Source organism: Anguilla rostrata, chromosome 12 (assembly GCF_018555375.3).
Source record: "Anguilla rostrata isolate EN2019 chromosome 12, ASM1855537v3, whole genome shotgun sequence".
Taxonomy (NCBI): Eukaryota; Metazoa; Chordata; class Actinopteri; order Anguilliformes; family Anguillidae; genus Anguilla; species Anguilla rostrata.
Window position 1 is genome coordinate 19,008,510 of NC_057944.1, and position 26,847 is coordinate 19,035,356.

The window sequence follows — 26,847 nt, forward strand, 5'->3', positions numbered from 1 at the left end:
GCTTCTAATATAACACATTGCTGCCTTTCAGGAAGAAGTCCAAGGAAACAGAGGAGCTTCATGTCAGGCACATTCAATTCGAGGAGCAAAGAGCAAGGTAATATATATATATATATATATATATATATATATATATATATATATCCTCCTGAGACCGGAAGAAAAAGGTTTTAAGTATTTCAATTTCTTGGGCATAATACAAGTGCCTTGGAGTCATGTTGCAGTGAAAATACTTCCAGAAATATTGTTTTATTTTTGTTGAAGTGCAGGTTTCAGCGTCGTAGAATATATGGTTCTTGAGATTAAGACCAGTGACTCATGTTCCCTACATAAACAAATAAGGTGCTACAAATAAAGTGTATGGACAAAGCTGCTCTTGATATTTTCAATGAGGGCGGGTGGCTGTGGGGAGGATAACAGCTCAGTAATCTGGAAGACATCAGTAGACAGCGTCCTCCTAGTTGCCGTATTCCTTCCCTTTTCTGAAGAACAAATTCAGCGGTTCGCGCACCCAGACTCTCGTAACGGCCTTACCGAGGGTTCCCTCCCCACGTTCCCTCGCGCTGTTCTCCCGTCCGCGTCTGGAGGAACGGCGGACCGAAAGGGACGGAGTTTCCCGTGCCCTTGGAGGCTGTGTGAGAGGTCTTAAACGAAAGCCGAGAGAGAGAGAGCGCAGCGAGAGCCCCGGAGCAGACAGAAGGGCGTTGGGAGTGGGGCAGGCTCCGACGCCGCCGCAGACGCGCGTAATGGATCGCTCTCACGTGCGTGCCACTTTTTCTCCGCCCGTCGGCATCCCGCTTCTCTCTCCCAGCGCCGGCTGTGTTTGAAGAGAACTTCGACAGATATTACAAAAATATTACGTTCCCTAATGCGCTCGCTGCCGCTCGTCACATGCTCTGAGGAGCACATGGTAACACTTCTCAGTAAGTGCCTGTGATTTCAGGACAATTCCATTTGATTTTCAAATCTCTTTGAGAGGCGATGGCAGACGCTTTTTCGTGCAATTTTCTACAATCAGCAAGACATACTTTGTGGTGTCTTTTGTGAGTAGTTTTTTAAAAATTATTTCCCCAAAGAGAGACTTCCTGAAAGTTTGTCTCTGAATACTTAATGATTTCAGTTTTATTTGCAGCCGAAAGTTTCCATCTGACTCAGTGCTTTCATAACTTTTGAAAACCATCCAAGCGTTGTACTATTTTGTGCATTTAAACGCCTTGGCAAAATAAAAATATGGAATAAGGATTACAGAATTGACAGATTGTGTCAGGTTTTTTTTTTTATTTGAGTGGCCCCTCCCTTCAAATTCAACCAATGCTATAATAGCTATGGAATCATAGAACCGTCTGGGTTCAGCTGGAAGCCAGAACACTCATGTTCTAGAATAGTATTCAGCACTTCCAAACTCCAGAATTTGCCAAGCTGTTCTCCATGCTGTAAACATTGTACAAAACTGAGATCTGTACAGACATGAAAGCCCTAACTAATTAAGGGACAACAATAGCTGTAGACAATAAAGATATACAGATTATTTAAATTCTTCAGTCGTTTGTTATGGGCTTGGTTATCTGTGTAAACAGGTGCTGTTCCTCACAGACACACAGCTTCCCACTGGCTGATAAATATCAGGTGCACACTAAGGAGTTCACAGGGTTTCTGTTTTGTCAACAAGGAGCTTCTCACTATTTCATGGAGTTTCCAGGGGGGGATGCTGTGGGCATTTGTGCATTTAGGGACCGTTTTGTAGATGTATCTTCAGGAAGCCAGTCTTCGTGTTTGTTTTCAAACAAAGGAAAATATCTACAGTTTGAATTTGGAGGTTTGAGATGGAATATTTTGTTCTTGTGTAACCTTTTCAGTTAGCTAGCAGGTTGTTTAACCACAGTGTGCACTCCCACCATACTGAATCACCAATAAGAAATGAAAGACGTAAAAGTTTTGTGCAATAATGGAAAGGTGTGTGCAAACCTGTGTAGTGTAATTGGCATATGTGAATGGGATCGGGTGTTGGAGTGTGTGTGTTTTTGTGTGTGTGTCCAGCTGAATTGTGGACATGTTGCCCTGTGCAGGCTGTCTGAAGACCTGAGAGAGAGAGAGAAGAGATTGCTGTCATGTGAACAGAGGTACCAGTCGCTGCAGAAACAGCTGCTGGGTGTGGAGCAGCGGGAAGAGGAAATGACACAGAAGCACATGCAGGTGGAGAGTGAAAACAGAACTCTGAGGACATCGCTGCAGCGGGCCCAGGAGGAAATAAGCACTCTGACAGAACAGAGGTCATTGTTTATTCACCTGGCTGTTCTCGCCTCTTTACCTGCTATTTCGCACCTGGCTGTTCTCTGTTCTGTAAATGATTTGCTGTTTATCTGACCGCATCCACTTATTTACTCCTAAATTTGCTCATGACTATTGCCACGTACAGTATTTATTAGTCGATTCTCATCTTTTCACCCGTCAGCTATTTATCTGGCCTATCTCACCTATTTACTTCAGTATTATTATCCCTCCTGTTTGCCTGATGGTCAGTTCTCACCTTATTTTCTAACCTCATTAGTATTAATTCATTTACTCATTAGTATTAATGTGAAAACCTGTTTGTATCGCCTCTCTCTTCTAACTTGAAGAGATCTCTATTGTCCCCCTTTCACCTGTCAGCTCTCAGCATTGCACCTGCCTATCATCAAGATGGTGTTGTCCATCCTCACTTGCTCATTCTTGTCAGTTGGCATCTGTGTACCTGTATTTTCACCTGTTTCTATGCTGAGTACCTAGATATTCACACACATTTAGGCATTTAGCAGTCAGCACCTGTCTCTTGTGACCTATTCATTTGTCTGTTGTTGACCTGTCTATTCTTCAGCCATCTGTTATCACCTATTTTCCCATGCAAGGAGAGGCCCAGACAGAGTCTAATCCAGCCAAGGTTTCCTGTCTTAAATGGAACTTTCCCCTTACTGCTGATCCCAGACAGTTTTGTGAGTTTATTGATTAACAGATCACACTAAACAGGCCAGACAGTCAATCTTTCTTGTTCAAATTGTACGATAGTTTACAGGCAGGTAAAACAGGAGGATTTGAAGTGTCTTGAACTCCTTTCACCAACAAGTTGAGGATGATATCTTTCACTGGTTTGTCTGTGGAGAAGTTTTTTCTTAAATTTGACTTGAGGTGCAAGTTTGTATTCTGAAGCCTTAATTCCTTTTGGTGAGTGACTATAAAGGTCACAGTTAACATTAGAATAGAGTCTAAATTAATTATAGACAATCGCAGTGATGCATGTGAAGTTTTTGGTACACCCTTGTCTGAATTCCTGGAATTCATATGAAATGTTTTTGTCGTCTGTGTTTCAAACCACATTTTGAAAGCAGAGACTGTTGTGTAAGATATCAGGGCCTGGGCCTTAGGCTTGGGGGTGGAAGTTGCGAAGTCAATAAGGATTATGTCTTTTTTCTCTCTGGGGATTTAACAAAAAAAAGCATTACGTTTGAAACACGATACCGTCTGGGGCTCGGTCTGTACAACTGCGGTATGGGACGTGCGTGAAAGCAGGAGTTCTGTCTGATAGATTAAACCTGGGACAGGGAACAGCGCTGTCTGCAATCCTGTCATTAAACCTTTGACATCAGAAAGCAGCAGGGTTACACAGTCAGGCAAACGTCTGTGCCTTCCTACACTGCTGCTGCAAAGCAACAGAAATTGTACTCTAGCACTCCTTCCGGTACTAAACAAGTACAGTTTGCCTGCTCCGTAATTTAAAAAAATAACAAAGAAAATCTCCACTTTCATGTTGTGAATTTCAGAAAAATATGCTGCATTGTTTAAAATTCAATTTTAGTGTTACAAATCGGATATTTTTGCATTTTAATGACAGCCCAGCATTTCAAATTACTTTTATATCAAATATCTTTAGTCCCTCAGACCAATTGGTGTGCCCTAACTAAATTAATTTATTTGCGGTAAAGATTAAAAAAAGAAAAAAAAAAAAGGTAACTGATAATATTAACATGCAACATTTACCCATCTGAGTGAGACATTAAAATTGGCCTGAGCGTTGAGCCGTACTCTCTGAAACGGTTTGGGCGCGTGAGCAAAAGAAGAGAGGGTCAGGCTGTTTTTCTTTGCCAATCACAACTTCGCTCTGCCAGCGAATTGGAAATGTTTTTCGCGCTCAGAGTGGAGATGGAAGTGCTTGGTGTGCCGCCGCCCCGTACTCACTGAATGTCCTGACAAAATGTACCCATTCCGCGCGGCTACGAGGCTTAGCGCGCCGCTCGGCGGCTCGGCGGCACGGCGGCACGGCACAGCACGGGAGGCCGGGGGCAGCACGCGCGCCCTCCTCTGCCGAGGCGGCCGCCGGACTTTCCCCTGTCGTGCTTCGCTAATTATCACGCGCTCCGAAGCCCCCGTTCGCGGAGCGGGACGGCTCCGACCGCTGCGGTGACCTCAGACGACCCGAAAGAAGACACTGCTCCTCTCTTCCAGCCCGGGCTCGGTGTGAGAACGCAACAAACCCCGTCTTTCATTCCTTTTCCCGGGGATCCACAATGGGGCCATTGAGGGCCTCCCCCCCCCCCGCCCCCCCGCCCTGCAGACGGGAGGTGACGTGCGGTGGCGTGGCGTGCGCTCGGACGCAGCGCCACCTCTGGCGCGGGGGCGGGCGGGTCACAGGGCGGGTCCGCCCGCCCGCCTCTCCGAACCCCAGAAAAACCAGGGGGAAAAAATGAAATAGAGAGGGTGAGAGAGAACAAGAGAGAGAAAGAGAACAAAAAGAGAGGGAGCAAGAGAGTTAAAGGAATTGGAGAAGGAGTGAATGAGGGGAGGAGAGAGTGAGAAAGGGCAAATGAGCAACAGAGATGACGTTAAGTTTTATAGATATTAAAGTTAGCTGAGTTCAGTGGAATGTGGACAAAAGGAGTACTTCTGATCTGAAATAGCTTATTTTGTGACATCAGTTACATTATTACAAAATAAATGTCACACTACACAACAACACCAATGGGGGATGCCTTTACCCAATTTGAATAAATTAAAGGCAAAACAATGACCACTGAATATCATGCAAACATGTTCCCAGTGGGAGACCAGCTACAGACACTGACCTTGCGTGTTTTATATGAGGTCTATGGAGGGTCTACAGCTGAATGTGGATTTGTTGAAACATTCCTCTGCTTATACCACTACTACGAATCAATGTCATTTGTTTGATTGACTTTATAGCCCCTCCCCCTCCAAAGAATGGTAGGATTTGGGCAGTATTCCAGGGCATGATAGAGAGATACAAACGTTACAGTGCGGGCTTTCTGAAGAGCTCAGACATGGCTCTCTGAATGACATCAGACTGTAGAGACAGAGCTTAGTGATGAGACAGACTGGGGGAGGGTCACGGGGTCACCGGGAGAGGGTTGAGCGGGAGGGGGGAGGGGGGTGGGGTTAGAGGTTGGGGCAGACGGCTCTGTGTCGTGAGAGAGGTGTCAGAGATCCTCAGCCCCCTGCCAGCCGTAAACAGAGCGGTCTGTCACAGAGCCTTACTTGCAGAGAATCCGATTAACTTGCAGGTTTCTTTTAAATTGTCAGGGCTGGGATTAAGCAGAAAGCGGTTTTAATCCGTCCCCCCCCCCTCCCCCCCCGGTGGGATTACGCCGCAGGTTGGGTACATAGCGGAGCTCATCTGAAACACAGAGCACGGACAGAGTGCAGGCATGCAGCCAGGCGTGGACTCCTGCGTGATGAACACACCCAAAGCATTGCCTCCGGGTCAGGAACACGCTAAGCGAACACAGTTAGGCTCTGCTCTGCTCTGCTCTGGAGATGAGCTTTCCTACACTGAACCTTCTGTAACTGTACTAACTCTTTAAACAGAGGACCATCCCTGAACTTTCCTGCCCCATTCGTGTGGTGACATTCATTTAAATGTGTTCAGCACATTAGAGCCATTATCAATGGTTGCACAAAAGCTATCGGATCCGCTTTGGGAGGCTAATCAGGACATGTAGTGCAATTAAGACCATTAATCACACATCTGCAGGGTGCACAATAGCTGCAGTAGGGCACTGGATCTCACAGTTGCCAGGTGATGAAAGACATGAAGAACAGATACAGTGTCTCAGTAACACTGGCTAATGAGAAGACCTGAGGCAGTCTGGACTGAAAAAAGAGATAGAGATAGAGACCGAAGAGATGAAGAAGAAGAAGAAAAAAAGAGGAAGATGAGGAAGGCAAAGAAGTCTCTGCTCTTCTCTGCCAGCAGAAAGGTAGTGATAAGGAGCATGCTCAGGAGAGCAGCAGAGAAATGCATACAAGAATTACTCGGAGATGAAAAACCTCTTCAGAACCCTCTCTTCCTGGGCACACTCTTGCAAAAACAGAGAGACAGCAAGAAAAAATAAAAATGGATTTAGAGAGAAAAATTAAGGGAGCGTGACTGAGTGAAAATAGAGAACTGGAAAAGCAGAGATAGGGAGAAAAGGGGTAAGTTTTTCAGAATCTCTAGAAAAGCAGGGAAATAAGGAGGGTGGGAGAGACAGACAGACAGAGAGAGAGAGAGAAAGAGAGCTACCAGGGATGACTTGGCTCAGGTTTCTCCAGCTGTGGGTGTGATTGAGGCCCAGGGGTGTGGGCGGGGCTGAGACAGGTGTGTGCAGGTGAAGCAGCCCTGGGTCAAAGAGGTTATTATTATGTAAGAGCGCTGTTCCGGTTCTCTGAGCGTCTGACTTGTTTTTTTCCCAACCCACACCTGGGTGCAGTGGGAGGTGCTTCCTCATCACGCGGACTCCTCCTTGTTTCAGCCGGTGAACTTTATGGCTGCTTTTAAATGTGGTTTCTGTCTGACATTCTATCCTGTCAGTATTGACTTGATTATTTATGCATGACTGAGAATTTGAAGGTCACAGCAGTGTTGAAGCAGCACTCGTGCGATTTTACGCAGTTCCCATTAAAGTGGCGTATGCGCTTTCCCTGGTATATGAAATTTATAGAATCTCTCATACCATGCAGATAACCAAAACACCAGGAGAATAACGTGCAGAAAGTCAGCTTTCGGGAGGGGGAAACGTATGCACGTGCCCCTGAATATGTTATAATTTGAGTCTTGTGTAGAGACACAGGTACAGATAGGCTGGCACAAATTCCCCATGACATCATTCTCTGCTGTATGTCTGCTGTTTTTCTTCTGGTTTAATTGGTATGTCATGTCTGTTACTCGGGGGGAACAACAATCTGTGTGCAACCTGATTGATGAGTTGTCTCCATTGTGATTACAGTCTTTATACTTTGTTTTCTTGGAAGATCAGTTTCGATCAGGTTCTCAGTATGTGGGCGGTGCAGAAATAGATGGTTCAATTGGCAGCACAACGTTCAAATGAAAGGCCAGTTTGGAACCTGTCATAGCATATAGCATACAATAAGCAAAGATCGACAACAAATCATGTATCCTTTTCTGAAACTAAGTAATCAAATCCTGGTGGTCTGAACAACAAAATAACACAAGTCATCCATGTTTTCTTTATTTGAAATGGGTATGGCTGGTCCAAATGTGTAAAATTCTCCATGCCAAAGTACCATATCTCTGAGCCAAACGTAACATGAACAGCGATATTTAAATCCCTCCATTTAAATTTGCCCACCCATCTGGTATTTCGCAAATCTAGCAGGCCTACCATAGAGAAACCCGGAAAACCAAAGAATATCATGCTCCCAATAGCACTGAGCCTGTGCAAATAAAACTGTGTAAATACACCCAAGACCAGTTTGCGGGTGTAACACAACCGTTACATTGTACCCGAGTCCAAAACCGCTTACTGCGAGAGCAACATCTAAGACAGCGCCGGCATGCCAGGATAAAGAGAGACTCATCTGAAAAACACAACCAAAACATCTGGAGGATTTGTTGTTTTCTGCCTAGCCCACTGCTTGACTTATTGCTTTCAGGTTTTGTTTGTCGCTGGCACGCTCCGAAAAAGACACGTCGGATTAGGAGCGTGTGCCGTGTGAGCGGTCGGGGAATTACGGAGAGGGTCTGGAGAAAAACGAGGGATTGCTGCGGATTAGGCGGGAGAGAGCACGATGTCGCCGATGACACGTCTGAGGCCCGCTAGCATGCCATTCCTGGAAAACGCGCGTGGTGCACGCAAAGAAAAAATACTCTCGCACACAACGTTCACAAGCAAATTTTATTTGTCGTTACGGAGATAGGTGTTGCCCTGCTGCAGTGTTTCGATGCTGTCTGTTTTTAGAGTTAGCAGAGACTGTTCCTACTCTTGGACTTCTGTATTTAAAGCAGCAGGAGAGCGTTTAGTCTCCTTACGACTCACATCAGGGTTCACGCCTTTAGTTATGCAATCGCTATTTAAATTCTCCTGATATTTTGGTGGTACACTGTGGGCTGGGACGACGGTGTTCCGAACAGAGAGGGCTAGTTTCCATGTGTTTTCATGGCATCGCAGAAAACACTTGTAAATTTCGCTGTTCTCACGGTAACGACACAGCTGCGTACAGATTATAGCCTATTTACTGAGTACAGAGTGTGCAAGTGTTAGCTGCTTAGCTCATGCCAGGTAGGGGCATCTACAAAGAAGGCTGAAGTTTTAATAAAATGTAGTAGCGTTAAGGAGACCTGTGTGGTATGGACAGGTTCCCAAGTGGGGAGCCACATTTACACCCTCCAACATTCTTTATAATGCAACTTAAAAATCCCTGCTGTGTGTAGAAGCAGAGTTATACATATATATATACAGAGTCAGGGGGACTGTTTTACAGACGCTAATTAGCCCTGCTCTGGGGCTTAACTTGCATATTTTCCCAATCACCGTATCCTGGATTATAGCTAATTGTTTAGGCTTGTGGGAAAGTGTACTCTAAAGTTACAGTGTCTCTCTGCAGTGAGAAGGCTGCTCTGGCTCATCAGCACACAGCCCAGCAGCTGGCTGAGGGACTGAAGCAGAGAGCGCAGGTATTTACTCCACCGTGACCAGTGCTTCTCCCCTGCCGCACATCACACCTCTCCCTCACACACGCTAGCTCTGTCTTACGCAGACGCAGTACACACGGACACGCACAGCACACACATCCACACACATTTCTGCATACACACTCACGCGCTTGAATTATGCAATTTCCCCTATGGAATATATATGTACACACACACATACAAGCACACATACAAATACATATGCAAACTGTCCTTATAAATTTGTGTTACATGTATGATGGCAGTTGCCCTGGGTGTAATGTTAAAACAGGCTGTTAGTTGTGGAGCAAAAACACTCACAGATGTACATAAACATACAGTATATGCACACACATACGCACACTTATACCTAGCCTTGGCCCTAGGACTGACTCCTGTGCATAAATATTTCTCATGTGCTGTGTTTAAACACCGATTCTGCCATGGTGTTGGCAGAAGCTTGGCTAGGCTAGATACTCATCCTGTTTCTTAATACTATATGGCAATAGACCCTGGAAAGGAGGGCATCTGTTTCCCAATGTTGAATCTGAATTTTGTCCCAGGTCAAAATCTCCCTCAGTGCTTTTAAAACACTCATGTTCATCACCAAAATGGTTGTAAACAAAAGTACTAAACAAAGGTAACTATGCATAGGGAGCATTTTGAACCAGTGTTGAACCAATGTTTGCTATACATAAAAGACTAAAATGCAAAAGTTTTAACTGAGCTCAGGACCAGATTGTATTGATTCTTGATGTGTCTGTCCTTTAAGGGGTCTTGCAGTGAAATGATGAATTAGATAGTAAATGCAATTTCTCACAACCCACAGGTGAATTGTAATTCATATTTTTTCTTCTCACCAGCAATGCAATATTAAGCAGAATGTCATTTGATTTTGCTAAATTACACAACAAAGCCCTGGTTTCCTGTGGCTGAGATGGCCCAACTGGAAGAAGTAGTGCACACTGTTAGAAAAGCACACACAAACACACACACACACACACAAGCACACAGACACCCACACACACAAACACACACACATACACACACAAGTACACGAACGTATACATAGTCTTTCATGTACATACATACATATACTCTCTCTCCATCTCTCTCTCTCTGTCTCTTTCTGTGCCAGTGTCCTGTTCTCTCACACATAATCCTTTAGCTCCCTCCCATCCTACAAAAACATGGTGGCCTTGGCCGTGCACGTCTAAAAATAAATGGCATGCTATCCTCTGCTTTGTTTTCCTTAATTGCCGTGACCGTCTTTTTTTCCCCTCTAACGATTGAATATTCCACCACCCAGTGTGCTGAAAACAACACCACGAGGCTAAAGCACTCCAATAATGCTCGCTAAATGTTTCCAAGCACACACCATGTTATGTCCTCAGCATCAAAACAAGAATTAGAATTGAGCTTTGGAACTGAGCAAAGTGAAACAGGATATTCCACAGTCTCACACCAACATTAAGTATTAGGATCTATTTTGTGTTTATTTTGAGACCTTTTTGGGATCAGAATAGACTTGTCTGCTGAATCAGCAACAGCTTTCAGGATCATAATTTGACCTGATTCATAGCTTAAGCTTACTAGCAGTTTGATGCAAAAAAAAATGGACCTGTGGCTATACTTCTATACTTTGTTCTGTGGTGCACCTGTTTTGTCTCAGTTACTCAAGTAAAAACATGTTGAGGTCATAAATGAAAGCTTGTATAAAGTATAGAATCTTAAGCATTGTACTGTTTTCCAGGGAAAGGTTTTATGATGAGTAGATGAATATACTGTAGCTGCAGCCTCTGCTGTTTAGTTGTTCAAAATCTCCTTTGCTTAGGAATCTCAGATAACAATGGCACAACTGAGATCCAGACCCATAACCATTCCCCATAGGGGCTTGTGCTCTGACCCCATGTCCACATGCTGTTATTGACGGTCAGGCGGTTTGTTTCCAGGTAGAGGCCCTGCTTCAGAGAGAGCGGGCTCAGGCAGAACTTCGGCTGAAGGAGAAGGAGCAGGAACTGAGGATGGAGAAAGAGATGGAGCTCCACATTGAGATGGAGAAGAACAGGGAACTACTGCAGCAGTACCAGAGAGAGGCTGAGCAACTTCGAAAGAAGGTATTGGTGCTGCTTTCTGTCTCTCCCAGTTCTGTTTTTATCCTCTATCTCCTCCCTCCACTTTCTCTCTTTATCCATTATATTATACTGTACTTTCTCTATCTGGGGCATGTGGGGTGCATAACATTCTTATTTTATAATACCATAATTACAGGAGGCTTAATTAATTGTCCAATACTTACAAACTGGGCTGACATTCATATTTATTGGCTTAGGTCTTCATGAGTGTGGTAACTGCACGTGCTAGTTATGTAGGAGAAAGAATGGGTGTAAAAATGTGTGGCATTCTTGCCATTCTTTACCTTTTGTTTTTTATATTTATCACCATCCTTCATCTAGCTAATGAAAAGTATGATGTGCAATTCAAAGCATGCATAGTGAAGTTCAATGATCTATCTTTTCAATATGATTAGAATGTAATACTATGCTACATTTCAAGCACGTGTCTCATGGCATTAGTAAGGAAGCAGCGCTCGACAAAGCGGTATCTCTCACTTACCAACCCACTGAGCAGCAGCTGCAGGGATGAGGTCTTTACCTGAGTGGGAGTCTTAGCCACTCGACAGCAAACACAGCCGTGCTTATTAAAGTCTGTGCAAGCTATGGCGGTTTAAACCCTGAATACAAATGAGACTGTCCGGGGGGGCTTTTAGAATTGACTGTAAGCGACATCCTGGGCAATGCTGTCTCCTCTTCCTCACCCCGCCTCCACCGGACCCCCCAGCTGCCCTCCCTGGTGCAGACAGCCACAGAGGAGCTCCGGGCGGAGGTGGCGGCAGCGGAGGAGAAGCTGAGGGAGATGCAGGAGGGCCAGGCCAAGCAGGAGGAGCGCAGGGAGCAGGAGGCGCTGCGCTTCGGCAGGACGGTGTCGGAGCTGGAGCGGCAGCTGCTGCAGGCCCGGGGAGACGGCCAGCAGGGGGCGCTGCAGCTGGCCGAGCTCAGGCAGGAGCTGGAGCGGACGAGGCAGGAGACCAGTGTTCTTCAGAAAGAGGTGAGGGAAAAATGCTGGGGTGCCGTATGCGGGGGGGGGGGGGGGACGGTGGATGCTGTAACTGTGCAGGGATGGGGTGGCCTGGGGTGGTGGGGCCCAATGTGCGATCTTTTACATGGGGCCCAAAATCCCTGGCAGCACCCCTAGATCGATTACCTGGTACTTTGTGGTGTTAATGAGTCACCTTTATTCATAAAATGAATTCATTGGCTAAAAGTAAAAAAGAATGTTATCTCAAAGTTATGGTAAGTTCAGTCAGTGCGCTATGAAGAAGTTGACGCTTATTATTTGCAATGCAAGCACCATTGAGTCTCCATGATGAAGGGGTAGTTAGGTTTAAATGCAATTTTCAGTAATTAACAGGTCATTAACAGTTCTAAACCCCACACATGGTACTCCATAACAACATATCCCCTAGCTAACTGCCTATGAAGTCCTTAGTATGCAAATGTCACATCCACTTCAGCATTTGAACAATACTGTCATTTCAGTGTGTTCAGTGATTCATTTTTTTTTTCCATTGCTGTTTTCCTAATGCACATATGTCTGAAAATGTATTATGGAATGTATATGTATATGATGGCTACCACGTTCAAAGTAGTTCTTTTCACATGTAAATATCAGTTATTTTTGAAGTCTTTTTCCTTTTAGAATTTCAGTTTCTCTTTTCAGTTTCTTGTTTCATTGTTCATTAGCTGACCCTAATACCAGAAAGAGAGAATGCACAATAAAAGAGGGGAGATAGCACTAGGGGAGAGGGAGAAAGAGGGACATGGAGTCAAGTTGAAATACATATGTATTAGTTTGTAGGTTGACTTAATTCTCAAATTTACAGTAACTCCGTACATAGCTCCTCACCCATCCCACCCCCCCACCCCTCCCCACCTCCCCGCGCATGCCATGTGTCTCGCCCGTTGGTTCAGTCCAAGACTCCGTGATGTGAATTTTACAGATGACACATCCTTTTATGCCAACCAGAGAAAATGCTTTTCCCCGTTTTTTCTCTCTTCCGTTTTTTTTTTCCTTTCTTCCTTCTATTTTCTTTTTACTTCAAAGGCGAATGCCCTTTGGTGAGCTAGCGCTCACCGCATCTTAGCATTGAACCGAGCCGCTTTCAAATCTGTAATGAAATCAGGGCTGGAGGTCGGCTCACTCCGCAGCCCGTTCCACCACCTTTAGTCTCCTTTTTCTTGATTAATTCCTCACTATCGGTCCGCGGATATCAAAGATTTATCGACTCCTTTGCGCCTCCTCGTTAATAATGCATGTGCTCCCCGCGACAAAGATAATGGCTTTCAGAAGGAGCCATTACCCTTCCCCGTGTGGTCTCCTCTGCTTCCTCCTGCCTGGTTTGAGAAATCCACCGGTCCAACAGTGAGGGACAGGCTCAAACTGGAGTAGAGGTCGCTGTGAAAGACTGGACTCTCACCAGTGTGGGATCCATAGACTGAGAGTCAGAGAGTCATACAAGCTTTCAATGATATTTCCTTTGGAACAGTTCCAGCGGCTGATACCTTTTTATGGCGCGTTGCTCATTGCAATGAGATCAGATGGTACTTCACAAATGCTGTGGGCATGGCTTGGGGATTGCAGGACTTCTCTATTTCTCTCATACCAAACTAACTTTGAATTACAGCGTGACATAATATGTTTGGTAAATGCTTAATTACTTAAGAAATAGCAAGCTAGTGGGAACATTACATTTAATAGTTTTTGTCATTTTGCTCTGTCCAGTTGTATTACAGAATGAACACCACTGACAAACCATTGAAACCATTGGTGAAGACCAGTCTGTGCACTAGTACCATTTGACATCACGTTTCTATAGCAAAGCTCCACACAGCAGTAGAACAGCGATTTTGTCACTCATTTGCTTTTTTTGTAATGCCCATTGACCTGAAATACTTCAATGTTTTTTCTGTTTAATTCTGTTAAATTGATTAATGGAATCTTCAAAGTGGAAGCTTATTACCCTGAGTTGCTCTCATTTGACTGATTTAGAGGAATAACTTAGCCATAGCTGTCATAAGCATAAAAAGCATACAAACTCAATTCATCTGGAGATTATGTACAGTCATATCCATTATGCACACCCGTAAGCACTCTCTTTCACACTGCGTGTGCACACAGACATGCACATACTGTATGCAGATGACATATGCACACATGCGCACACACAGGCAGAAACACATACACATAAAACACACACACACACCCATGCACAAACACTTACATGCAAATACACACACACACACACACACATATACACTCAAACACACACACCCATGCACAAACACTTAAACGCAAATACACACACACACCCATGCACAAACACATACATGCAAATACACACACAAATACACTCGCACACACACACACACACGCAAACACACATACACATGTACACTCACACCCATGCCCGAACACACACATGCAAACACACACACACACACACACACTCAGAGAAACTCAGGGATGCCCAATCGGGCTGTGCTCAGTGCGGGGACACTAACGGGGAGAGAAGGGGAAGCCTCAGTGGCCTCAGTGCCCTGTAGGCGTTGGCTGGGTCCTGCAGGTGGCCCTGACCCAGTGAGAAGCGTGTGACTCTGGCTTCTGTGGTGTCGGCTCCAGAGGGCTCTGTTTGCACCGGTGTCACATGCCATTACGCTTCCCGCTAGAAAATTAGGGCCAGGGAAAATGAAACAAAGGTCACTCTGTCTGGGACAATGGCATCAGGGTTTGACCTTTGTCCCTTTGACTGCGAGCACAGCGCCGCTCGCCCCGCGCAGGCAGCTGTGCTTCCCGGAGCGCTGGCACCACACGGCGTGAAGGGGAGAGAGCACTGAGCGCGCTCAGGGACCACACGTCTGCACACGTGTCGGTAGAATCAGACAGATGGCGAGAAAAGAGTGAGCCAGCTTAGCGCTTTGACTTCCCCGCTCTCGGAACATTCTTAGCTTCCTCTAAAGTTATCGAACCGCAGCCGGCGGAGACACGTCAGTTGTTTACGCTGAGGTGCAGGCCATCGCGGCGGACGAAGAGCGTTTCAACTTCCCTACAGGGCTGTTTCCTTACCGGCCACGCTGGCGAAAATGGGAGAGAAATGCACAGCAGATGTTCTCCTGGGCTGAGCGCGTTTGATCTCATGCACCAGGATGCTTTCCGTGTCTGGTTGTAAGGTTGTGGCAGCACCTCTAGTGTGAGGCCAGCAGGTGGAGCCCCTATGTACAAAGCCGGTGGTGATCACCTAAGCAGTGCACGCGTATACACTCATGCATGGACTGAATTTGAGGGTCAGAGGGATTGTTTAGAGACTGCAGACATCAGAGAGGCTTGGATTGTGACTCACGGTGACAGTTTATGATGCGTTTGTGTGTGTGACTGGGAGTAGTATGAGACATTGCTCGCCCCAGAGTCATTTTTACCGCTGGCACCCGGACACAGCACCTCTTTGACACTGGAATGTCTTACCCCGTAAAACTGCTCAGGGCTCAGAAGCCATGTCACAGAATCCATCTCATTTGTCACAAAGGCTGTCCCTCACAAACGCCAACCTCTCTTTGAAACGAACAACCTAAGTAAGGTGAGGAAAAGAGCTTGAAACCCTGAGGGAGTAGTGATACAGGAGCAGCAATAATGAAAATACCTAGAGAGCTGTAGATTATATTTTGTTACATATCCTGTGGGTGGCCCATCTTAGACCATGAGGGCTACAGTCCATTGATGTTGGCTGTATGACTGATTGGTTAAAATAATACTGATGACCGCTTCATTTATTCCAGTTTAAAATGTTGTTTCACTTGTTCTGATATTGTTAGCTTTTCACGAGACAGCTGTAGTTCCTGCTAGACTGAACTCCTGCAAGAGTTACCACTGCTGGTAAATACAGCACATTGGAAATGATGCAGGAAGTGTTAATCCTTCGTAGAGGGTATATGAACTCTGCCCTAATTCCTTGGTCCCATGTAGGGCATCCCTCCCCTCCCTTCAGCCCCAGTCTGACCCTGTTCTTTTGTCCCCCTCTCTGACCCCGTCCCCCTCTGCGGCTCTGACCCCTGTGTGACCCGGCCCCGCCCCTGTCGGTGTCCTCCCTGACCCCGGGCCCCTGGCGTCAGAACGCGCTGCTGCAGGAGACGGTGAGGCGGGAGTGTGAGGAGCGAGGGGAGCTCACGGCCGCCCTGACGCAGGCCCGCGAGGAGCTGCTGGAGATCAGGCACGCACCTGCCCATGCCACCCGAGGGCCCCAGCGCCCGGGCCCCACGGGGCCCCGCAGCCCCACAGATGGGCTGACCAAGGAAAGGGAGGCGAGCAGCGGATCGGGGAGGAGCGGGACGTTCTGGCACGGAAGAGGTGGGGGGAGAAGGGGATCGCAGGTCACCCTGCCCAGACTGCCCCAGGAGAGGACGGCATCAGTGAGCCAGGCTAGGGTCTCCCTAGTCATGGGCTGGAAGGAGAGATGTTGAGACACATGCACATTAAGACCAGTGTACTCAGGAATACCATGGTTACGCAGACTCTCCAGGGCCCCATAACACTCACTCAAAAGCCCAATTACCCTCTTACAGTCACACGAATCACACACACACGCACACACACACACACGCAAGCAGGAAGCAGAGAGCGTGCCTGTGAACCAGCAGCAACCCCCTAGACACGCACCACTAGCTCACTCACTGGCTCACACACACACACACACACCATCGACACAAAGAGACGCGTGACTGGCCCAAGCAGGCCTTGAGAGAGACGGGGGGGGGGGGAGATGTCACGCACACACAATCACGCCCCGCCGCTGCTTCCTGCCGCCGTTTTCCCGTGTGATCCACGCCGCTCGTTCCATGCCAGGTTCTTCCCACGTTTTCCTTTCTACTTCCTTTCCGTACTCTTTTTTTCGATGACTTGGCTGGAGAAGAAGCGGGAAATCTGCGTGGCATGGAAATCATTTCCTCTCGGAGCACCACACATGGAACGGGTTTGGGCCCTCTCTTTCAGAGATGCTCGAGAGAAGGCCGTGTGACGAGCTGATTCTTACTGTCATCACGGGGGCTGTGTAAAACAAAAAAAACGACAGAAAGTGTCTTTATTATCTTAATTAACCAAAGCCTGGGGTGGAAGAGGGGGGTGTAACCGAGGCCTGACAGTCAGTATTGCAGACTCCCCGCAGCCCCATGGTTTTTTCCCTTAATAATCCTGCTATCATGTGCTTTCACTTTATTTTCTCCAGCCGAGCTCGACAGAAGAAAGTATTTATGAAGGAAGCCATGATCCCATTCACAGAGCCTGCTGCACAGCCTGCTGCCCTGTTCTTTTATCAGACAGGAACATTGTTTTCTCCCTGATGTTGCGCTGGGTGAGATGGAGAGTGAGCTAACTTTGGAGTGATACAGGACTGTGTTCCATACCTGTCTCTGTTCAGGTATGAGGTCATCTTTAGCGCAAGTGAAGTCAGCCCTACAGACTCTGAAATGTTTGAACCTTAAATTATATAACTGGAAGTAATCTGAACTGTGCACATATGGTACTTGAGATTCAGTTGAGAACTGAGTTTTGGGGGGAGGGGAGCGCCAGTGATTGTGTGCATGTGTGTGTGTGCGTGTGTGCGGGTGTGTGTATGTATCTAGACTTTTTTGTGCGTGAACGTTGTATGTGTGTATGGATTGACAGTGACCTCCATAATGTTTGGGACAAATACTTTTTTTTTTTTTGATTTGGCTCTGTACTCCACAATTTTAGATTTGTAATAAAAAAAATTCACATGCGGTTAAATTGCAGATGTTAACAAAGGGTATTTTTATACATTTTGGTTTCACCATGTAGAATTTTTTTATAAACAGCCCCCCATTTCAGCGCTTCATAATGTTTGAGACAAATGGCTTCACGTGTTTCTGATGAGTCGGGTGTGTTCAATTGCTTCGTTAGTACAGGTATACAATGATTCTAGATGTTTGGTTTCCTTTGGAGTCTGTTATTGGCATTTTCAACATGAGGTTGTGTCAATGAAAGGTAAGGAAGCCATTATGAGGCTGGGAAATAAGGAAAGGACAGTCAGAGACATAGGCCAAACCTTAGGCTTACCAAAATCAGGTCCTGAACTAATATTTAATGTTACTCATTAGATATAAGGTCTTGTATATTTAGGATGCCAAGGTGCAGTGAGATTATCTTGACGTAGCTAACTTCAGTAGCCTTTTGTACATGCCATTCCCCTGGTTTCCAGGCCATGTTAGTTAGCCTCACATGCTAAAGGCTGCTTCATAATTCACTCCAAGAGAGGAGCCATTGTTCTCTCAGACACCATGTGTGCTGGTGAACACACACATGACTAGACACACACACGCAACACGCGAGCCCCCTTTCATATCCCCTCTTTATTTAGTCTTTTAGGATTTTAGTTTAGATGTGTGTTTAATAAGGTGTGGATTTGTGAGTGACTGCTGTTTGCAAAAGATTTCACAAAAAGAAGTAAAGAGGCTACACTGCAAGATGCAAGCTGCTAGTTTGCTGCAAAAACAGGAGGCAAAGTTAGTTTGCTAAGACGTACCTAAAACAGCCTGCAGAGGTTTTGTGGACAGATGAAACCAAGATTCACTTGTGCCAGAGTGATGGCGAGAGCAAAGTGTGGAGGCCAAAAGGAACTGCTTAAGATGCAAAGCATCTGTGCAACATGGTGGTGAGGGTGTTATGGTTTCCCCATGTATGGTTGCCACATGTCTTCCATGATAATGTAACTGCTGATATCAGCAGGAGAATGAATTCTGAAGTGTACAGAAGCATCTTTCTGCTCATGTTCAAGCAATTGTCTCCAAACTCACTGGATGGCGCTTCAACCGACAGCAAGACAATGATCCAAAATATACTGCTAAAACAACAAAGGAGTTTTTCAATGCTAAAATTTTTCACTGGCCAAGTGAGTCACCTGATCTGAATCAAATTGAACAAATACTCAGCACCTGGTGATGTCTATGGCTCACAGACTTAAAGCAGTCATTTCTTGCAAATGATATGTGACAAAGTACTGAACATGAGTACTTTAATTTACATGACATTAACATGTCCCAAACATTGGGATGCCCTGTATTGGGGGAACTATGTAGAAGGAGTGCTGTAATTTCTACAATGACACCAAAGTGTATAAAAATACCCTTAAATAAATGAGGATGTGCACTTTAACCACATGTGAATTGTTACAAATGTAAAGTCAGAGCCATATATATATATATATATATATATATATATATATATATATATATACGTCATTGTCCCAAAAATATGTCCATCTATGTGTGTGTTTTTGTGCTAAAATATTTGTAGTAGAATTGGAGCATAATGATTGTGATACACTTATTGGTGGAAGACAGTGTTTTCTTGGAAGCTGCACTCAAGTATAACTGGAGAATACAAGGGGCTTGAATTGAAGATCACATGCACAGTTAAATATCCAAAAATAACTCAGCATTTGGTTCCAAACAGACTAATCAGATTTGAAAGTACTCCCTCCCCCCTCTCTCTCTCTGTTTGTGTGTGTTTCTATACCCTCTCTCAGAACTACATTGGCTGAAAATAGGCATGTTTCTCCTCAGTTGTGTTCATTCTGGATGGCAGAGTCAGAGACAGGTGCTTGAGTGTTCAAAAGATTGTCATTCCCACAGATCAAGTGTGGCAGCCCAACACAGAATTTTACATAAACAAGAAGACGCAGAGACACGGCTCTTGGGCACACACTTAGGCAGTGTTTGCTGGCCTTGTTTCCTGAGGCATTGTATCTCCACCTTGTGCACATTCTCTGCTCCGTTTGGCTGCAAACATTCCCTACAGCTGCACTCATGACCTTTGACCCTCGGCCCTTTCATCTTACCCTCCTGCACTGAAGGGCCTGGCGCGATGCTTCCTGTCCAACCTGCTTTTGGACCTCTGCCTCTGTTCTCTTTGTTGTCCTTAGAACTTTCAACTCCTGCCAGAGACGTGTGTAGTATCTGGCGCTGTGGTTTAGTTGGTCAAGGTGCCTGTCTGGTGAGCAGGAGCGCTCTGCAGCAGTTTAGCAGAATGGTTTGGGACCTCGACTTGTATCATTGAGGATGTTGTTTCAATTCCCAGGTGGGCCACTGCTGTTGTACCCTTGAGCAAGATACTTAACCTGGATTGCTTCAGTAAAATAAATAAATAAAATTCAGCTGTGTAAACACATTGAAAGTCATGCAATTACTCCGAATGAGAGCATCTGCTAAAAACCTCCATTGTCAATGTAAGATCATGCTATCTTTTCTCTGAGTGATGAATATTCCAAATTTCATTGCTAACTGAAAAGGAGGGGTACAATCTTTAAGTCTTTGGGTCAGCTGCTGCTTTTCTGTGCCCCAAGTCCATGTGATGGTTTCCTCTCTTATTGCTTATTTGTCACACTGAATGGTTTTGGATCTTTAGACAAAATGTAATATTATACAAAAGGAAACTGAGCAAACACAAAACACAATTTTTAAATTATTACTTCATTTTCTTCATGAATAAAGTTGTCAGACATGCATATCACTCATGTGAAAAAGTAATTGTCCCCTTAGTTACTCAATCAACCAATTAACCAAATTTAATTGATTATTAGATTCAGCTGATTGAACACTGCCAGGTTTAATTGCAACCAGCCCTGCTGAATGTAAACCTCACTCAGACTGAATTTTATCATCAGAGTGAAGTAGTCACCACACAGTTTCTACAGGCACTCTCTACCACGATCAAAGGAAATACCAAAAGACTGTTGAAAGGGTTACAAAGCCGTTCCTAAGGCTCTGGGACTCCACAGATCCACAATGAGAGTGACATTTGGAACAGTGGTGAATCTTCCCAAGAGTGATTGGCCTGCCAAAATTTCACCAAGGACACAGTGACAACTCACAAAAGATCCCAGAAGAACATCCAAAGACCTCTGCAGACCTCTCCAACCTCAGCTCAGGTCAGAGTTCATGACTTGACAATAAGAGAGTGACTGGGGAAAAAATGGAATTCATGGGAGAGCAGCAAACCACTGCTAACCAAGAGAACATCAATGCTGGTCTCACATGCAAAAAAGCACCTGTATAATCCTCAAGATTTTTGGAATAATTTTCAATTGACAGACTTTTTGGTTGACCCATTATGTCTGGCATAAAGCAAATACAGCATTTCATAGTAAGAACATCATACCAACAGTCAAACATGTTGGTGGCAATGTGATGGTGTGGGGATGCTTTGCTACCTCAGGACATGGTTGACCTGACATTATTTAAAGAACCAGTCATCTGTCTGTGAGCTGAAGCGTAATTGGGTTATGCAGCAAGACAATGAGCGAAGGTGGGGTTCTTTCCGCTAACTGAACCCACCACCCACCACCTTCCCCCCAACTCAGGGTCATATCACATATTTTCCACCTCTTTAACCTAAGGGTACAAAGTGAAGTGGAAAGTTATAGCCAGGTTCATTCTTTGCTATTCAGTTAAAGGGTGAGAGAGAAACAGTGTGGCCTGGATCCTAGGTCATTTTACATCAGACACTCAGACTGTTGAAGTGTATGTAGCTTTCTGGAGAAAGCATTATGAAACCTCCCCTGACACAAGAGTACTCATCCCAGCCTGTGCTGAAGAAAGACACTCTTGCCTACTGGTACCTAATAGCTGGGGAACTGCACTAGATGCAGGTCAATCCTTCAGTATTTCTTTTCAGTAAGAGAATAAGGGGAAGTGACCCTTGTGCAGTACCTGTTTGCCTTGGAAACATACTTGCGTACCATGGCAACTGGCCTACCTTCGGGGTGGTTAGTTTTTGCCATGGTTACTTGGCTTTGTAGCATGGCAACTTACCAACTTGAACATCTGGGTGTGGAATCTGTTCCTGTCCAAGGAAACTGCAGATGTTTTGAAACTCCTGATCCTGTTACGTCAATGCCCATGGGCTAGTATGATCACTCCTCTCTGCGTAGATCACCGCACTGGATCATTCTTCTCTGTATATATCACCACACTGGATCACCCTTCTCTATAGATCATTACACTCTGGATTACTTCTGTCTGTACAGATCACCATGCTCGGGATCAGCCTAATCAGATAACCACTGTGTATTTGAGATGAGAGGCTGGCTCTTGGTTTCTGTACGTGTGACAGTGTTGTCAGTAGGCATCAGGTTTCAGCATCCCAAGTACTTTGTGTTAAAGAATGTGTGGTGATATCATACAGGGGGCAGACTAGTGTGGATATTAAAACATCTTTTGGCAAGATATTTCATATGTAGCCTAAATATATATTGTTTATGTTTTATATCAAGTCAAATGACTTTGAAGGTGGCTGATCTGAAGTGGGGAAATGGCTAACATCATCACCTAATTTTTGCCCAGAATGTAATCACGCTCCACAGTAGAGGATGGCATCATAAGCTTCTACTCTAAGTGAACAGAGCCATGGGAAAGTGCCAATAGGAGTAGTGGAGATGAGGAGAAGAAGGCCATAGGAACAGCTGGTGCTGAGTGCTGAGTATACACTGTATTTTTAATCTGGGTGATGGCAGTTCAGGGAGACTGTCTGAAAACCTTACTCTAAATGTTCCTAAACACGTCCCAGTTTCAGTGAGAAAACAAAGGGAAAAAACTTCAGCTGTCCCAGCCTGACTGACTGTAGGAGTGTGAAAGTGAGAGGCATGGAATGAAGAGAAATGTTTCCTCCCATCCTGCACTGTGGCCTCTGTTCTATTACTGAATCTCCCAGAAACCAACACAATCAGGGATGCCAATGAATAGCCCCAAGATACTCTACTCTCAAAGAGGTCATCTGTGAGCGTGCCATGCCCTGAAGGACCAAAACAAAATCAATAAATAAGAAACGCTCAGGAAAAAAAAGCTTGGCTTAAACTGGCTATGCTGCTCTGGTTTGTCTTTCTTTGCTTCCTCCCCTCTTTTAACACACGTTTAAGTATGATGAGTGGAATGTGCGCGTGTCACAGGGGAAGTCTTTCATGACTGTGCCGAGGATCGTGCCTATAAACGAGCCCCTCCTAGCACGGGGTGAGCCTTTTAGCCCAGTGCTCCTGTTTGTGATTTATGCGCATTCCGAGATTCCGCCACCTCCCCCTACGCCTTCCCACACCCACAATCGCCGTCGCCAAGGCGACAGGAAACACGCGGAGGGCTCTCCGTGGGGATGGCGTGAGCACAGGGAAGGTGTTGCCGCAACAGGAAGTGACTGCGAAACCTCAGCCCATCATTTCCGAGCATACTAATGTGAAAACGTGTCATGAGGCTAGGAGCTCATATGTCCTTTTGTAAATCCACCCGAGCTTAAATGTTCTCTTGTCAAACCACATTTTTTTTGTGGGAGTTTCAAAACAAGAGCTTTATAAAGAGCTGACATAGCAGTAGATGTCCACTCGTACTCATGTGCTTGCTACATTTTTCTTTCTAAATGTTTTGTGTTGATGCTGTGTGAAAGCCTTCTAGCTACATGACCTACAAGTCCACAGTGACAAAAAGACCTCTGTTTTTGGCACAACAGATGCTGACTTTAGTGGGTTACCAAATTAGCCTTGCTACATATATTATTCATTTTTGGTAACACCAGTTCACCAAGAATCGCTGAAGGCACTGGGTAAATTCTTCAGTATATTAATAGGATTAAGTTCCACATATGTTCACACTGAACAATGCTGTGCAGCTCATAGATTCCTTTTGTGTCTGTGAAGCAGCTTATCCAGCTGTCCTGGAATACCAGAGATGTGGAATCAAGCTGACTTGGCAGCTCAGTGTTAGGACTCACTTGTATTTATAAATGCTCTGTGAGTCACCCTGGAGGAGGACACGAGCCCAGTGATTTATGAATAAATAATATCGGCAATATGAAAATCTCCCAGTGGAATGTTTGACCTCGTGTTGAGGCATGATCTAAAGTGAATTAATGAGCTGCATGATCTGCAACGATTTTATAAGCTACATTGTTGCCTCAAATGAACAACCGAGTGGATAGGTGCTCTCAAATAATCTGTAAGAGTGAATTCTTTTTTTAATGTATGACCTAATGAAAAAAAAAAAATACAACCCAACTTCTCTGGGCATGATAATTAATTCCATGACACTCCAAGGTATGCCCTTCTACCATCTGTTACTGACTGAGGTGTCTACGTGAGACCGGGAGTCTGGTAGACATGCTGGATGGGGCCCCAGTGTTGTCAGGGTGGGTGCTTATGAAATTGTGTGGTTTCCATGGCAGAGACAGGACAGTGTCAACAGTGCAACAAGGATGAGGACATTGCATTATATAACAGCAGAAGGGTCTCATTGAAATCATAGTGTATACACAGCCTTACCCCAAGCACTGACCATTAATCAGCAATTACTTGTGTGGCAGATTTGTTTGGTCAGTATTATGGTATGGAAGAAAGGGATCTGTCAAAGTTTGTGTAAAACTGATGGTGAAACAATCCTCTGCCTAAGAACATTTATTTTTATCCTGTGCCAATCTTTACGCCATACTTTTCTTTTCAATCTTTTTTTGTTTGCCATTTTTCTCCTATTTTCTCCCCAATTTAGTTATACCAATTCCCTGTGTGCATCACGGTCCTGGTAGATGCGCTATCCTTCTGTTGGTCTGGGGAGGGTGTAGACTACCACATGCCTCCTCCAATACATGTGGAGTCGCCAGACACTTCTTTTCACCTGACAGTGAGGAGTTTCACTGGGAGAGTGTAACGGGTGCGGAGGTTCACGCTATCTACCCCAGATCCCCTCCCTGCTGAACAGGCACCCCAACCAACCAGTAGGAGTCACTTTAGTTTATTGCTGTTTATTTATCTACATAGATATCCCTTCAACAAGGTTGAACCTGTGTACAATTACTATTGTTATCATACCAACATCATAGTTGGTTTATTCACATCTCAGAACCTTTCACATGCTGTGAACTAATCATATGGCTAATGTGTTACTCTTTATCATTCAAGGGCAAACCAGCGGGGATAGTTCCAAATCCACAACCCGGGTGCAGTGACCTTGCCCGCTGTCTACAGGACTGTATGAGCAAGTGGTAGGGATCTAGATGGGTTGTTTAAGAGGCAAGTTGTCCTGGTTCAGAAAAAAGAGTGATGTATCATGCCTTGTGTTATGGTGCCCTCTGCTGTCAAGTATTTCTTAATATTCAGAGCTGTTGAACTGCAAGTTCTGTCAAATGCCTTTCCATTAAAATATCTATTGGAAATGATCTGTTTAAGTGTCAATTACGCACGTATTCTTTTAATCGATGTTTAAATGATTAATAACCAAAATAAATACTCACTGAGCTCCGTCGCTTGTAAATATGAACCATCAGCTGTTGGTACTAAAGTAAACCAAATTTGTGAGACATTATCATCACCTGCTAAATGATTATATTGGATTCAGCTGTCGCTGATTTACACATAACAAACTGTTTAAAAACGGAATTGCATCTGCACTGGAATTTCAGGATAATTCAAAGAAGGCAACTATTTAACCAGTTCCTGTAACATTTCACACAGCTAGCTCCTCGCCTCAGCGCTTCAGAAAATTGATCAGAATTGCAGCAAATCAAGATCCTCCAAGGTTATAAAAGTGCTCCTGTCATTGAATGTTTGGTTCTTTCTTCCCAAATGGTGACATTTTTGTGTTTCTGTAATACTGTATTAATGTGGACTTTCTGTGGTTAGGTTGAGCGTTATCAGTCTGCTGCTACGATTTTGCAGTGGCCATTTGCCGCCGCTGTGGGTTTCAGATTAAAGCTTTGAAGACACTATTTCAGTCATTTGTCCATTCAAGATGTAAAGTGGATGGAGACCAGAGGTGGACAGTCCAGCGGTCAGAAAGTAAAAGCCCTCCCATGCATTTCTTCCTCCCATGAACTCTGCCAGCTGATTTCACTAAATCAGTGGTGTCAAACTCGTTGCCATGGAGGGCCGTGTGTATGCAGGTTTTCATTCCAGCCTCAGATCTTGATTATATAATTAGTTAAATTATTTGCTGAATTAGGGATGCAGGTTTGTGCACAATGGTGACCCGACGTCTATGGTGACCCGCATTGTCTAAATAAAAATGTTCTTATATTCTGTGCTTCAATGCAGTTAAACGCATATGGCTGAATGAGTAATTGGACTCAATTAAGGCAGCATTAATTGGTTGGAATGAAAACCTGCATACACACGGCCCTCCATGGCAACGAGTTTGACACCACTGCACTAAATAGTCCTACCTCCTGGCTGAGGAATTGTGCCAATTGGCAAATCCAGGTGATTGGAACAAAATACTGGGGAGGACATTTACTTTCTGAACCTGGACTTTCCACCTCTGATGAAAGACAAACCCGCTTTTACAAAGTGGCTTGAATCTTCATTATTCAATGATTGATCAATTTGCCCTTGTCTCTACACGGGGATAACCAAAAGAATGCAGTCAATATAATACATTATGGGCTGTATTCCCCATATATTATACAGGGAATACAGGCCATATTTTAGCACAGCAGGAGCCATTTTCAACTTTACTGTGAAATTATGTTCCCGTGAATTCAGAAACCTTCAGTTTCAATTTCTTCACAATGAAACGCTCACCTATTAAGAGGATTCAATGTGTTTTTATCCACGGGTGTGTGGTTTACCCAGGAAATTTTCTTTTCCAGTGTGCTAAACAAAATTCTTTCCAATATCAGAAATCTACAGGTCCACACTGCAGCACTGAATACCTCAGAAAACACGCGTAACCTCCGCTAAGGTTTCGTAAATCTTTGTGAGCCCAAATGTCTCCAGTGCTGCTCTCGAGGTTTATGAATGTTATCTTAGCAAGGTA

The 26,847-nt window shown here is 44.8% G+C and overlaps 1 protein-coding gene across 1 annotated transcript; it reads left to right on the forward strand.

Annotated features, from left to right (window-relative positions):
• The first annotated feature begins 35 nt into the window (after positions 1–35).
• On the forward strand, positions 36–26,250 carry LOC135236704 (trichohyalin-like). Its single transcript, XM_064303199.1, has 6 exons — positions 36–97; positions 2,067–2,270; positions 8,872–8,941; positions 10,891–11,055; positions 11,780–12,046; positions 16,162–26,250. The coding sequence occupies exons 2-6, from the start codon at positions 2,173–2,175 to the stop codon at positions 16,507–16,509; spliced, it is 948 nt and encodes a 315-aa protein (XP_064159269.1). The 5' UTR covers positions 36–97; positions 2,067–2,172; the 3' UTR covers positions 16,510–26,250.
• Positions 26,251–26,847: the final 597 nt, after the last annotated feature.

Excerpts from the sequence above, each read along its gene's own strand:
- LOC135236704 (XM_064303199.1), top strand. The coding sequence starts at position 2,173 with ATGACACAGAAGCACATGCAGGTGGAGAGTGAAAACAGAACTCTGAGG. Across the intron at positions 2,271-8,871 it reads AGCACTCTGACAGAACAGAG|TGAGAAGGCTGCTCTGGCTC; the intron begins GTCATTGTTTAT and ends GTCTCTCTGCAG. Across the intron at positions 12,047-16,161 it reads CCAGTGTTCTTCAGAAAGAG|AACGCGCTGCTGCAGGAGAC; the intron begins GTGAGGGAAAAA and ends CCCTGGCGTCAG.